The sequence below is a fragment of the Octopus bimaculoides genome, chromosome 1 (assembly GCF_046866305.1).
Source record: "Octopus bimaculoides isolate indiv1 chromosome 1, ASM4686630v1, whole genome shotgun sequence".
In the NCBI taxonomy this organism is placed as follows: Eukaryota; Metazoa; Mollusca; class Cephalopoda; order Octopoda; family Octopodidae; genus Octopus; species Octopus bimaculoides.
Window position 1 is genome coordinate 63,474,098 of NC_142928.1, and position 15,594 is coordinate 63,489,691.

Sequence of the window (15,594 nt, forward strand, 5' to 3'; positions counted from 1 at the left end):
AAGAGTTAAAGAGAGGTTGATAAGAGAAATAGCTATGGGCAGCTACATGCTGAGCACTTGTGAAGAGGCTGAATAGAAAAACAGCATTACTGACATGATGAGGAGGAAACAGATAGGAGGGAGAAAGGCTGATGAGAGACGACTATGAAAGTCATGTCAACAATGGAATGGCAGAAGTGCATGTAATATGAGAGTGATGGTAGCAATGAAGATGGGTCAGGTAATGATGAAAGAGAGAGAGAAGGATTAACAGAAGAGAGAATGATGGCTAGCAATAAAGAAGGGAGATGGTGGGGAACTGATTATGGATAAATTTAATGGGTAACCCTCATTCCACAGATAACAAGAAGAGAAAAGAGAAGGAATAGAGGTTGGTGGTAAAAGGGTGCTGGATACAGACAGATCCTATAACATCACCTTACAGAAGTGGCATGATACAAGGATAGTAGAAATGGAAAGAGAAATGGATGGAGTTTAAATAAGACAATCTTTTTGAGTGGTGGGCTTCAAGGAGGCAATGATCGAGACCTTTGGACATTATGTCATGCTTGAGAATAAAACCCATCAAGCCAAGCAAAATCGCAGTCATGGCAGATACTGGTGTCATGCAAATTGACACTGGTGCCAGTGGCACATAAATGCACCCTGGTGTCATGCAAATGCCACCTGTGCCGGTGACATGTAAAAGCACCCATTACACACTTGGAGTGGGTAGGCATTAGGAAGGGCATTCAGCCATAGAAAACCATGCCAAATCAGACTGCAGCCTTCCAGCATGCCAGCCCAGTCAAACCATCCAACCCATGCCAGCATGGACAATGGACGTTAAATGATAATGATGTTGATTCAGAGCAAGAGACATAGATGTATCAAAACCACCATTTTAAGGGAGGTTTGGCCATGCTTACTTGAGTGGATGAGTTTTCTCCAACACAACATATCACCAGTCATCATCTCCCTCTTGATGTCAGTCTTAATCACTTCAGCCTATATTTAGCTAGGCCTCCAATTTCCTCAGGTCTCATCCACTTCAAATGCTCAGCACATCTTTATATAACTGACATCCCCTATACACATAACATGCCAACTTAAGAGTATTTTCTCCCTTGTACACTACATCTAATTCTTTTTTCTGGTTTTTCTTTCGGCTCATTTGTCCTCCATCTTTCATGCATAAAAACATTACATACTCAGCTGAGCAAACTTGCTTCACTTCTTTATAACCTTCACACATCTCAAAAATTCAAGGCCCAGACTTCACTCCCATGCACCTTCACATTTTGTACACAAGCATCATCTAATCTACTCTTCACCCTGATAAATTCATTGTTGTTAGTTGAGATAATAGCTCCCTGAACTGTTCCTATCTCATTCTTACACTGGCTACCATGCTTTCAGAAAACCCACATCTACTGCTAATTAAGTTACCTAGGTAGCATAAGCTATTAACTTCTATAGAAGTAGTTGATAGCTTCTCTTACAAGGAGCATCTCGTCTTCTTTCCTACACATCAAAACTTGAGTATTAAACAAGTTTATTTTATGGTATCTCAATTCCAGGTTCTGTTTCTATACCTGAAATTTCTTCTTTAAATCTACTACAAATTCAACTTAAGAACTAGGTTATCGGCATACACAAGCTCCCACAAACAGCTAGTCTTAAAGCTACTCTGCATGGCCATGCAGATTATATTGAACGGAACGGGATTGAGAAATGAACCTATGCAAGTGAAATTCCTCACAGATTGCATTAACTTTTACATTGATGACTTCATGCCTGTGCATGATCTGCACAGCTTTCACAGTTCACTCACTTACCCCGCTGAGGTTCCTTAGTAAGCACCAGACTACAGAGCATGGTACTCTGTCAACAAACTTTTCTATTTCAAAAAAAAAAAGCTAGGTACTATGTCTTACTCATTGCTAAGTATTTCTATAGATGTCTCACTACGAAGAGACTATTGGTGATACTTCCATATGTCCATCACTTTGATAGCTCTATAGTTCTTTCCCTCTGTCCTACTTAAATGAGAATGCACATGACTAAGCATTTCAGCAATTATCTCCTGAGGTCCAGCTGTTTTCCCTGCTTTCATATTCCTTAGTCATAATATATAAAATAATGTGAAGAATATTCTAGTGTTTAGAAGTGTTCTTAGCTGGTATCCATTACAAATCCTCTCAGCTCTAGCTATCACTGCAGTTAAGAAGAACAACTGAGAATATAAAGCTGCTAAAAGGAGAGTTGAATACAACAGGACAACAGCAATTGGGATGAAAACATCAATCCTCAAGTCAGGTAACATAATACTAAACTTAAGGTAAAAAGTGGTGGAGAATACATTGAAAATCTACTGTACTGAAAGTCAATACATTGGCTAGAAAACCTTTATCTATATGTGTGATGTTAAGACATAACTATCCCCCATTTGTCACCTTTACATTAAGAACATAGTCAAATTTATTTATGTAGTTCATTATATTAGATTTGTAATCAAATTTTGTCCACCAAAATTTCAAAACCTTCCACGTCTTATCGCCTGAATGGAGCAACTGTAATAGAAATTGTTATTACTGCTATGTTTTTGATTTTTTTTTCCTTTCTTTAATGTAGTAAGCAAGAAAAAGAATGTTCATATATATAGTTCTTATAAAGTATTCCAGGACTTCCTATTTTCTGATCATTGCCAATAGATTTCTATCATCATCATTTTATGTCCATTCTTCTAATGCAAGTACAGGTTGCATGAATCACAGAATGTTTTGTCACATGTTACTCTTGTCATCTGAGACACAACAACAGGGAAAAACTACCAACAGGTAATGTTATGTATGCCATGTTTTAGACATCAACTACTTAAAGCATAGAGAGAGTACATTTTATAGTGCCAATGATACTTTATAGCGGTTTAGGGTGCTATTCTTTTACCATGTCTTGTAGAAACTCCCAATTATCCATTAAGCTATAAATCTCTATTTCTTCTTCCTTTTAGTTACATGTGCCAGTTAGAATTTCTCTGAACCTACAACTGGTTGAGTGCTCTTTCAGCTCTTTCATGTGTAAGTGAACTTAGACACAATTGTTTAGTATTTTCATGACTTATTAAGATATGAACTAATGACCTAAAGGCCATTAATTTAGCATTCCATCATCACATTTTATTTTATTTATAGAGAAGACACTTTGTTCACTATGCATCACTAATCTTATGAAACAATATTCCATTCCTCGGTTTGATTAGTATTTAATGTATAAGAAATAGAACAATAAAAAGTACCTGTTCCAGCTTCTGTTTAAATACCCAGAGTAACTTCAGTCATGCTCATATAGAATAGTAGATTGTCTTTTGCTTCTGGATTCATCTAGTTCTTACTATGGTGAGTGGTGGTATGTTCTTCACCAGAAGAATTCATAACCAACTGACTACTCCATTTTCTGATGGGTATGGAGTCTTGCCTGTGAGTTCACCTGATTGGTATATAACCAAGTGGCTGGCTGGCTTTCTAATGTTCATCTTGCAAGTGGTTGGGTTGGGTCATTTGCATAACAGAATTTCAGAAGCCTTGATCCTTCTTTATTTCTTGTACCATATCTGTAGCCTCAAACATCAGAGCAGCCATCATATTGTTGCCCAAAATGTCCATTAAATCTGGTAACCATGATAACAAGATTGCCATCATATGTAATCAAGCCCTGATTATGGAGCATAAGCAGAGATATATGTCATGGTCATGTTGTCTATGAATAGCCTAAACTTAATTATTCTATCACACACTCTGATATCCTCAATAACTTTATCTATCCATTTCTCTATTAACATGTCTTCTCCACATACCCCCATTGCTGTTGCCAGCCAAAACCATGTTTTAATTATCTACTATTCTATATGAGCATGATTAAAGTTACTCTGGATATTTAAACAGAAGCTGGAGCAAGTACTTTTAATTGTTCTATTTCTTTTACATTAAATACTAATCAAACCGAGGAATGGAATATTGTTTCATAAGATTAGTGATGAATAGTGAACAAAGTGTCTTCTCTATAAATAAAATAAAATGTGATGATGAAATGCTAAATTAATGGCCTTTAGGTCATTAGTTCATATCTTAATAAGTCATGAAAATACTAAACAATTGTGTCTAAGTTCACTTATGCATGAGCTCAAATATCAAACATCTTTAATGACTGGTATACTACTAACAATATTTTCTGAACATGGTATGAATGTAGACAACCATTAAAAAAATTCCATAAGGTGGTTATTCTATTATGAATTTAATGCTAAGATTTTAGCCCATTAGCATTCAAATTACAGTGTCAAAATGCAATGCACAGTTTTCAATTAATTGTACATCATCTTACAACCTCGAGATTTTGACAATGTGATTATTTATAGGATAGGTGTAGGCGGCCAGATCTGGCCAGTTTGTACATGAAACAAGTAGAATATTTTGGCTGGATCTGGCCAGTTTAAATACCAATGGGTAATGTAAGTGATATTACATAATATAAGCACCGACATGAAACAAGTCCACTGAAAGTCCAGTCACATACCTATCGCTTCCTGGTTGACTATGCTACCAATTACAAAACACAATACCAACCATTCTATCCCACTGCCTCAAATTAAATATGAAAATTTAATTCTGTTATTTAAAGTATTTAGAGGAGATAAAATATCATCATCATGATGGCTTGACAAGGCTGGCACACTGGAAAGGCAGCACCAGACTCTAGTCTCATTTGGCATGGTTTTCTATGGCTGGATGCCATTCCTAACACCAACCACTCCAAGAGTATAATGGATGCTTTTATGTGCCACCAGCACTGTTGCCATTTGCATGACACTGTAGTGTAATTAGTAAAGCAGTTGCTGGACAAGCATTAGTTTGAATAGAAAGTTGTGGGAGTGCTATCCCAAAGCAGTACTTACAAAGTTCTTACAACGATGATATAATTTTAGCTATAAAGGTACCATTATAAATGAATTAGTTTCCCAGGGAAACCAGCAATAGGTGGTATGCAAAACTGTCACAAATGTAAATGAAACTCAAGTAGGTGAATGTCAAAATAACCAATGTATCCTTTGAATAGCAATCTTAACTTTACTTTTCTCAAAATTTCCAAAATGGAAAGAGTTGGATATCTAGCAGCAGTAATTCGGCTAAGGAAGATCCAAAATACTCTCCCTTTCCCTAAGCCTTTAACTCCTTATGGAGTGCTGTTGTGGTATATGACATATCTAGGCATCTAAAGCTAGTGGAGCCCATCCCTCTGCAATATCTGACCAAAGCCAATTGTTCCAGAAAGAAAAAAAAAATAGAGAGATGAATTGATACAAACTAAGTTGGTACTTTATATATTTACTCCAAAGGGATGAAAAGCAAAATTGACCATGACAGGATTTGAATTCCAGTATTCATTCCTCTAACAAATTTGCCATCGATAAAACGTCCTTAGAATAATTACAAAAGAACATCCAACAAACTACCAAAGGATTTGCTATGCAATTATATTTGTGCAATCTTGTAAAAAAAATTGCTACTTTTGAGAACACCCTAGTTCATGCCTTTATCAAATTAATTCTACAAAGTTTTGAAGGAAATGGCTACACTAATTTCATACTACAATCCCAAAACTACTGCATATTATATGTAGCGTAAAAATATGAATTAGAGAAAGGAGAGAAATCCTAGCTCAGATAATTGCATTATAAAATGTGATAGTAAATGCCATTTTTGTGTACTTTATATCATTAAATTGTTTCTTGGGGTTTTTTAAAACTCTTTTTACTTTTTCCACTCGTTGAACTGCGGTAATGCTGGTGCACTGCATTGAAAGGTTTTCATTGAACAAACAGAAGCCCTGCACTTATTTTTTTTTTTAATTTGATACTTATTCTTTCAGATTCTATTGGCAGACCGCTAAGTTATGTAAACACTTTTTGTCAAACGGTGGAGCGAACCAATACATACACATGACGGGCTTCCACAGTTTTCGTCTATCAAATTCTCTCACAAAGTACTGGTCGCTCCAGGACTAAAAAAAGAAGGCACCTGCAGCACAATGTTTGTTCATCTTATGGTAGTTGGTCAGAATTTTGGCTTACCTTCGTTTTGAGCATCGAGGTTTAAGAAGTGGTGTAAACTGTTCTCAAAACAGAAGGATCGCCGTAATTTTAAAGGAAAATTTACAGAGAAAAGTTTAAGATTTCTATCCTCCATACAATTTATGTTCATCACATAGAATTCTTCTCGTGTTTATGTTTAGAATTCTAGTCTTTGGTCCACGTTTTAAAATTAGTGACTAAAAATACTCAAGTTTACTAAATTTCGAACTTTAAGATCAGGTAGTTGGGATTAGAAAGGTCAACTAACACCAAAAACACTTGATGCTTGAACACGCGTAAATGCGTGTTTGTTTGTGTGTATATATATATATATATATATATATATATATATGTGTGTACATATATATGCATATACTCATATATTGTTTATATATATATATATATATATATATATATATATATATGTGTGTGTACATATATATGCATATACTCATATATTGTTTATATATATATATATATATATATATATATATATACATATATATGTACATATATATGCATATACTCATATATTGTTTATATATATATATATATATATATATATATATACATATATATGTACATATATATGCATATACTCATATATTGTTTATATATATATATATATATATATATATATACATATATATGTACATATATATGCATATACTCATATATTGTTTTTATATATATATATATATATATATATATATATATCATCATCATCATCGTTTAACGTCCGCTTTCCATGCTAGCATGGGTTGGACGATTTGACTGAGGACTGGTGAAACCGGATGGCAACACCAGGCTCCAGTCTGATTTGGCAGAGTTTCTACAGCTGGATGCCCTTCCTAACGCCAACCACTCAGAGAGTGTAGTGGGTGCTTTTACGTGTCACCCGCACGAAAACGGCTACGCTCGAAATGGTGTCTTTTATGTGCCACCCGCACAAGCCAGTCCAGGGGCACTGGCAACGATCTTGCTCGAAAATCCTACAGGAGCCAGTCAGGCGGTACTGGCAACGGCCACGCTCAAAATGGTGCATCTCATGTGCCACCCGCACAAGAACCAGTCCAGGGGCACTGGCAACGATCTTACTTGGCTTGCCGGGTCTTCTCACGTACAGCCCATTTCCAAAGGTCTCGGTCCGTAGTCATCGCCTCGGTGAGGCCCAATGTACGAAGGTCTTGCCTCACCACCTCAGCCCAGGTCTTCCTGGGCCTACCTCTTCCACGGGTTCCCTCAACTGTTAGGGTGTGGCACTTTTTCACGCAGCTATCCTCCTCCATTCTCACCACATGTCCATACCAGCGCAATCGTCTCTCTTGCACGCCACAACTGATGCTTCTAATGTTCAGCTTTTCTCTCAAGATACTTACACTCTGACGGGTATTCACATTGACATTACACATCCAACGGAGCATACTGGCTTCATTCCTTGCGAGCTTACGTATGTCCTCAGCAGTTACAGCCCATGTTTCACTGCCATGTAGCATGGTTGTTCGTACGCATGCGTCATACAGTCTGCCTTTTACTCTGAGTGAGAGTCCCTTTGTCGCCAGCAGGGGTAAGAGCTCTCTAAACTTTGCCCAGGCTATTCTTATTCTAGCAGCTACACTTTCAGCGCACCCACCCCCACTACTAACTTGGTCGCCCAGATAGCGGAAGCTATCGACTACCTCTAGTTTTTCACCCTGGAATGAGATAGAAGTTGTTTCCTGTTTGTTTGCAGTCTTTATTGCACCTGAACATCTGCCACAAACAAAAACTAACTTGCTAGTTAACCTGCCTTTGATGTTGCTGCACCTCTTATGTGTCCATAGCTTGCACCGGGTACATCTTATAGAGTTACTACCTACTCCTTTTCTACATACTGAGCAGGGCCATCTACCTGAAGGGGTTTGTGTTTTATCTACCTTCCTACTTATTAGGATTTTGGTTTTAGCTAGGTTGACTCTAAGGCCCTTCAATTCTAGACCTTGCTTCCACACCTGAAACTTCTCCTCTAGTTCTGATAGCGACTCCGCAATTAGGGCAAGGTCATCAGCATAGAGGAGCTCCCAGGGGCAACCTGTCTTGAACTCCTCTGTGATTGCCTGGAGGACTATGGTAAATAATAGGGGGCTGAGGACGGAACCTTGGTGGACCCCTACCTCTACCCGGAATTCATTGTATATATATATATATACATACACACACACACACACACACACATATACGCATACATACACTCACATATATGTATATACACATACATACACACCCTCGCATATATGTATGTACACATACATGCACACCCACATACACCCATATATATGTATATATATATATACATATATATGCATATACTCATATATTGTTTATATATATATATATATATATATATATATGTACATATATATGCATATACTCAGATATTGTTTAGATATATATATATATATATATATATATATATATATATATATATGTACATATATATGCATATACTCAGATATTGTTTAGATATATATATATATATATATATATATATATATATATATATATACATATATATGCATATACTCATATATTGTTTATATATATATATATATATATATATATATATATATATAGGTGTATGTGGGTGTGCATGTATGTGTACATACATATATGCGAGGGTGTGTATGTATGTGTATATACATATATGTGAGTGTATGTATGCGTATATATGTGTGTGTGTGTGTGTGTATGCATATACATATATGTGGGTGGATATATATACACACACACACAATCATGCATATATATATATGTATACACAACTGCATGTTTAGTTAGCAAAGAGGATTGTTACATTCGTAGATTCGATAACTCTCCAATAAAATGAAAATGTCTACAGAAAAAATACAACTTGCAGTGAGTCCAACCTACGGCAATATTAAACAAAACAAAAATTACAAAACCCCGCAGCTAAATGCATCTAAAGCCAAAAAATAGCAGGGTAAAACCCGGTATTTTTCTTAGAAGCAATGCAGTCTGATTTACAAATATAGAATAGTAAATAACCAACATGAATGACAACTAATGAAATTCGAACGAGAAGAATTATATTTACATATTTCCTTCTATTTAGATACAAGAAAGTACATTAAAAAAGAACATTGTGAACAACAAAGTAACAAAATCTGTTACAAATAACATAAATATTAATGTAAAGGATATGGAAAAATATTGCATAAGAAATTGGCAAGTATCAACGTTACTTCAAAAGCTAAGTTATAAACCAAGGATAAAAAGTATTTGTTCAATACGGTTCATTAAATAGTTAAACACGGTTCATTATCAAATTGTAATACAAACAATATGTTGCGAAACAAACAATAAATAATATCATAAATAGATGTGATTTTATTCACATTATAAACACTATGTTAACGAAAGAAATGTTTAATGAGAGTTATGGAGCTAACAAAGTCGTTTCTGACCTACAAAATTATATTGTCTACAATTACCTTTATATATCTCATCACCATTTGTAACTTATACATATTTACTTTTATGAAATTTATGAAAACATGAAAACAGCAATCGCGTACATTTTGAAGATTTTAATGAATCGTAAATAGCCTAATCTGAAAGGTTAAAAGCAGAAATGGGGCAAATAATAGAGTACAAACATTATTGTTAAGAAAAGGTATATATTGAATTTCATATACAGTAGTGTCACTCACTGTCAAAGGATTATTAAATGTGATATTAGTGATTATAAAGCTGTTTAATTAAAGTAATTGCTTACGTACCTGCCTGGTTCTCACCGTCCTCCATCTTGAACGTTTGTGATGTAAGAAACCGAAATGATGTCGTAAAATTATTTCTGTGAAAATTATTGGAAATAAAAATAAAATATTCTTTTATAAATGTTCGTCTATCGTTAATATGAATATTATTGGTTACGCTATAACCATTAATTGTAAATTATTGGTTAAAAAAGAAAACAGTATATTTTGCAGCATTCTTATTTTTCTTCTCTATCTCAATAACCTGACGCTTGACAACTTGTCATTGGAGGCTCTTGTAAAGAAGAGAAATATTTATATTCCTTCGAAAGAGATCATGTTTTCATCCTTAAAAATAAAAAGGGTTTTTTTTTTTCCAAAAACAAGTGTATAGAGTTTACCTCATGCAACAGAAATATACTTCAGAGAATTTTTTTTTTTTTTTTTTTTTCTGATATATAAGAACAGAAGCTTCGAAGATATTTTGCCCGATATATCTTCCTCACATTCTTCACTTATTCCCTAAATTTGTATGCTTTTTTCCGGATAATCAGGCGTTGTTGAACTTTATTCAGTTCAACATGTTTTCTAATATTGATACAAGTCCACAAATTTTTGTGAGTACATTATCAATAACATCGCCCTCTGTTCGGTACAAGACTGGTATTTTTCATTCTTTTTTTTTTTTTTTTTGCTTCTTATTAATAACCACAGAGGAAAAAAAATAAAAGTTAGTGATAACAAATTAATGCAGAATTTATTAAAAAGCTGAACCGTGGCGGATTTAACCCCGAATGTAAAGGGACATAACTAAATAGTACAAACCATTTTATTATGCTTCATACATTGTCACTAACCGACGAAATAACAATTGTTTCTTATTTAGATACAAGACAAGCAATATTAAGAAGAGGGTGTTATTCGATACCATTGACTCCAGTAGTTGACTGGTACTTAATTTTATCGACCCTTCGGAAATAACAGGCAAGCTGTCCTCGACAAGATTTGAACTCAGAACGTAAGGAGTCGGAAACCGACCAAGTAATAATGATAACGAGTTGTTACTTGGGCATGTGGTTTACAGCAGAATCTGTTGACTACGCTGTGTAAGGATCTGGTCTGAGTTAGAGTAAGGATTAATTAGAGCTTAGGATTAATGTTTACAACTTGACCCGGAAACAAAAATAAGCAAAAAATAGTGCAATGGGTGAAAAAAATCTGTAGGAAACGAATATGAAAAAAAAAGTGCGCGCAAAGCAATGGGAGGGTGAGGAGAGGACCTCGGAAAATTCACAAGATCCGAGTTTTTCCCTCATAACTTTTAGGAAAATGGGGTTTTTCAATGAAACTTTACATAAATACCTTTCAAACGGCATACATTACGATTATAAAGAAATTTGTGGGTAAAATCTTTTCCAAAGAGGTGGGGGAAGAACCTCGGAAAATTCACAAGATCCGATTGTTTCCCTTGTAACTTTTAGGAAAATGGGGGGGGTTCCATGAAATTTTATAGAAATCCTTTCAAACGGCATACATTACGATTATAAAGTAATTTGTGGGGAAAATCTTGCGGTCTTTTCGGACTTTCGGAAAATTCACAAGATCCGAATTTTTCCTCGTTGCATTCTGAAATCACACTAGGTAGTGTTTATTTCTACCCACTTTCAATAATTTTTAATGTTTTGGTTTCAATATTGCTTCATTTTATCGTGAATTATTTTTATGCCTTTTTAACCCTTCCGTAGTTATTCTCATTCACTCGTTATTACTTTCTCTCTCTCTCTATATATATCTATATATATAGATAGAGAGAGAGACAGATACATATATTATATATTTATATATATATATATACATATATTACATACATACATCTATATACATACATATATATATATATACACACACATATATACACACATATATATATACACACACATATATACACACATATATATATACACACACATATATATACGCATATATACGCACACATATATGTACACATATATGCACACATATATATACACATGTACATGCGTGCATGCACACATGCACACACATACATACACACACACACACACACACATATATATATATATATATATACACACAGACACGTTAAATTTTTACAAGTGCACCTTTACCTTAACTAGGAATCCGAAGAAATCATTTTTAAAAAATGCACTTTTGAAGGTGAGGTGCGTAACTGCATCAGCTCCCTTTCTTGACACATATTTTAAGATGACATTTTGCAGAAATACGTTTCTAGAGTGTGGATTACATTAGATTGAAGAATCAAAGAAGTTTGAAAAGAATAATAAACGAATGCTGAAATTATAAAAATTAGTGGTAACGATGTCTGGACAAAAAAAACATGTTAGTGTTTGTGTGAAACAAGTCAAAGTGTATTGAAACAAAATATCTTTCATATACCTGCTAAAATTACTGTATATATAGATCCCAAGATTTTCCCCACAAATTTCTTTATAATCATAATGTATGCTGTTTGAAAGGTACTTATATAAAATTTCATTGAAAGAAAACCCCATTTTTCTAAAAGTTATGAGGGAAAAACTCGGATCTTGTGAATTTTATGAGGTTCTCTCTCCACCCCCTTGGAAAAAATTTTCCCCACAAATTTCTTTATAATCGTAACCTATGCCATTTAAAAGGTATTTATATAAAATTTCATTGAAAAAAAACCTATTTTCCTAAAAGTTATGAGGGAAAAACTCGGATCTTGTGAATTTCCAAGGTCTTCTCCCCACTTTCCCGATGCTTTGTGCGCATTTTTTTAAATATATTCATTTCCTACACATTTTCTACACCCATTGCACTATTTTTCTTGCTTTTCATTTCCAGGTCAAGTTGTAAACATTAACCAAGCTTAGCGTTAAGGTTAGAGTTTAGGGTTGAGATTTAGGATTAGGGTTTAGTGTTTAGAGTTAGAGTTAGACTGCATGTTAAAGTGTAAATGGCCAGGGAGTCAATCACAAACTAAAGTGTAAATAACCAGGTAGACCACATGCTAAAGGAGCACCAGTAACAATTTTTTTGCGGGCCACAAAGGTAACAAATACACAAGCATAGGCAAAAATCTGGACATCATCATCATCATCACCATTTTCATCATTTAACGCCTACTTTCCATGCTGGCATGGGTTGGAGAGTTTGATAGGGGATGGGCAGGCAGGAGTCTACACCAGACTTCTGTCTGTTTTGACAGGGTTTTTACAGCTGGATGCCCTTCATAACACCAACCACCCAGCAGATTGGACTGAATGCTTTTTTACATATTACAAGCACAGGCAAGGTCAGTTTTGGCAAGTTTTTAAAATTGGATGCCCTTCCAAATGCCAACCCCTTTACAGTATGGACTGGATGTGGTTGACATTAGGGAAGGCATCCAGCCATAGAAACTACACCAAATCAAACTGGACCCTAGTGCAGCTCTCCAGCTTGCCAGCTCTGGTCAAACTGTCCAACTCATGCCAGTATGGACAATGATCAATCAATGGTAATGATGATGATAATATATATATATATATATATATATATGTATGGAAATGGGCTGTGCGTGAGAAGACCCGGCAAGCCAAGTAGGATCGTTGCCAGTGCCCCTGGACTGGTTCTTGTGCGGTTGGCACATGAGATGCACCATTTTGAGCGTGGCCGTTGCCAGTACCGCCTGACTGGCTCCTGTAGGATTTTCGAGCGAGATCGTTGCCAGTGCCCCTGGACTGGCTTGTGCGGGTGGCACATAAAAGACACCATTTCGAGCGTGGCCGTTTTCGTGCGGGTGACACGTAAAAGCACCCACTACACTCTCTGAGTGGTTGGCGTTAGGAAGGGCATCCAGCTGTAGAAACTCTGCCAAATCAGACTGGAGCCTGGTGTTGCCATCCGGTTTCACCAGTCCTCAGTCAAATCGTCCAACCCATGCTAGCATGGAAAGCGGACGTTAAACGATGATGATGATGATGATGAGAGAGAGAGAGAGAGAGAGAAAGAGAGAGAAGGAGAGGTTATGAGCGGTAGTGGTGTCGATGAGACCCAGAGGTGTCAGATAATGCAGAGTAAGTGCTATGGTTAGACCATAGTTAAGCTCCAGGTTCGGTGATTATGCGAATAAGGGGTCCAACGTAGGTCATATATCAGCGTGTGTATATAAAGATTTATTTTTTGTAATGAGATAAAAAAAACCAAGGCTGTGAAGATTTTTGAACATTTATAAATAGATGGTCTTACAGCTGTTTCCAGGATATTTACTATATCCCTTCATCGGAGACGGTGTGAGAGGATGGTTAAGCAATAGTTAATTTAGATAAGATTCGAAATAGAGAGTGATGTGGAGGAACGAAAATAGATGTGAGATATGCAAGATGTGAGATAAGTACAAAGTCAATTTAGACACAGGAAATAATCAAGGCTTTCATTATTCAAAGAGCTCTGGTTAAGATATTTGTTTATCAGAAAATAAAACTTCAAAATAATTTTGATTTGATAAATATTGTTTAAGAAATTTTCATAAATATTCTCGAAGTATATCAGAGAAAAACTTTATAATCATTTATTTTTAATGAAAACAATAGAATAGTTTTAGAGAGGAAGAAAGAAAGAAAGAAAGAAAGAAATAAAGAAAGAAAGGAAGAAAGGAAGGAAGGAAGAAAGAGAAATGTGCTGCAGTAAATAAAGATTAGTTTATGAAAACAATTGAACAGAGAGAAGGGGAGAAGTGAAGAGAGGAGGAGGGGTAGGAGGAAGAAGGGAAGAGGAGAGAGAGAGAGACACACACACACACAAAACACACAACACACACACACACAAGCAGGCAAGCAGACAGGCAAAAACATTGTCACTGAATAAAAATTGTAATAACTGAAAAGAGTGGTAGAGACTGAGCAAGAGAAAGAGAGAGAGAGAGAGAGAGAGAGACTGACAGCAGACAGACAGGCAAGCAGGCAGGCAAGCAGGTAGACAGACAGTGACACACAGTTTATAAAAATTTGTTTGTGCTTGAAGCACATACTAAAATCTTCAAGTCAAAGAAAGTGAGAAGTAAAACATATATGCAAAGCTACACAACTGTTTTCTCTGACTGAACATTCACATACCTCATCTTCAACTTTAGCTGCTCATTATGGATGGGGATACAACATTACTAAAACACACAAAAGAAAAAAGAGATGGCTTTCATTGGTTCCAATGGACAACCATAACAAAACAAGCATCTGTTAGACAAGTTCTATTTTGTTTCAGGTCTTAGAAAAATTTTCAAACAAGCTGTGGTTATATGAAAATTTATCCTAATGACTGGATGAGTATAGAGGACGAATCAAAAATAGTTGATGAATACAGAGGACAAATCAAAAATGGATATTAAAATGAAAATAGGGAGTAAAGTTTAAAACTAGAAAGTGTTGAATATGAATAAATGAATAAAAAAGAAATTTCGTTTGTTAGGACCCTTGGAGGAGGTGCCTGATGATTCTACCCTCATTGCTTTTACAGGAATAGTGGGTGGAGAAGATGAGCAGAAAAAGAATCAAAAAATACAAGAGAAATAATCTGTACAATTAATGTGTCAGTTTGAGTCACTGACACTGATATTGTCTGCAGAAAGAAAATTCCATAGTGCAACTGTGAGCAGAGCAAAGTATTACCATTAATTTAGCAATTTTAACTTACATGTGCGCGCGCGCACACACACACACACACACAAACACA

General features: G+C 35.5%; 1 protein-coding gene across 2 annotated transcripts in view; it reads right to left on the bottom strand.

The window, feature by feature from the left end:
- The window catches only part of LOC106874637 (E3 ubiquitin-protein ligase MARCHF6), an 84,343-nt gene extending 69,342 nt beyond the window's left edge, over positions 1 to 15,001 (bottom strand). The window contains exons 1-2 of one of the 2 annotated variants that reach the window (XM_089351813.1): positions 14,982 to 15,001; positions 9,889 to 9,962 (exon numbers count right to left, since the gene is read on the bottom strand). In XM_089351813.1, the coding sequence (XP_089207939.1) occupies positions 9,889 to 9,962; positions 14,982 to 14,986 (79 nt within the window). In that variant the 5' untranslated portion in view covers positions 14,987 to 15,001. Of the gene's footprint in view, positions 1 to 9,888; positions 9,963 to 11,226; positions 11,339 to 14,981 lie in introns of those variants that run through there. The other variant, XM_089351802.1, reaches the window with a different exon arrangement.
- Positions 15,002 to 15,594: the final 593 nt, after the last annotated feature.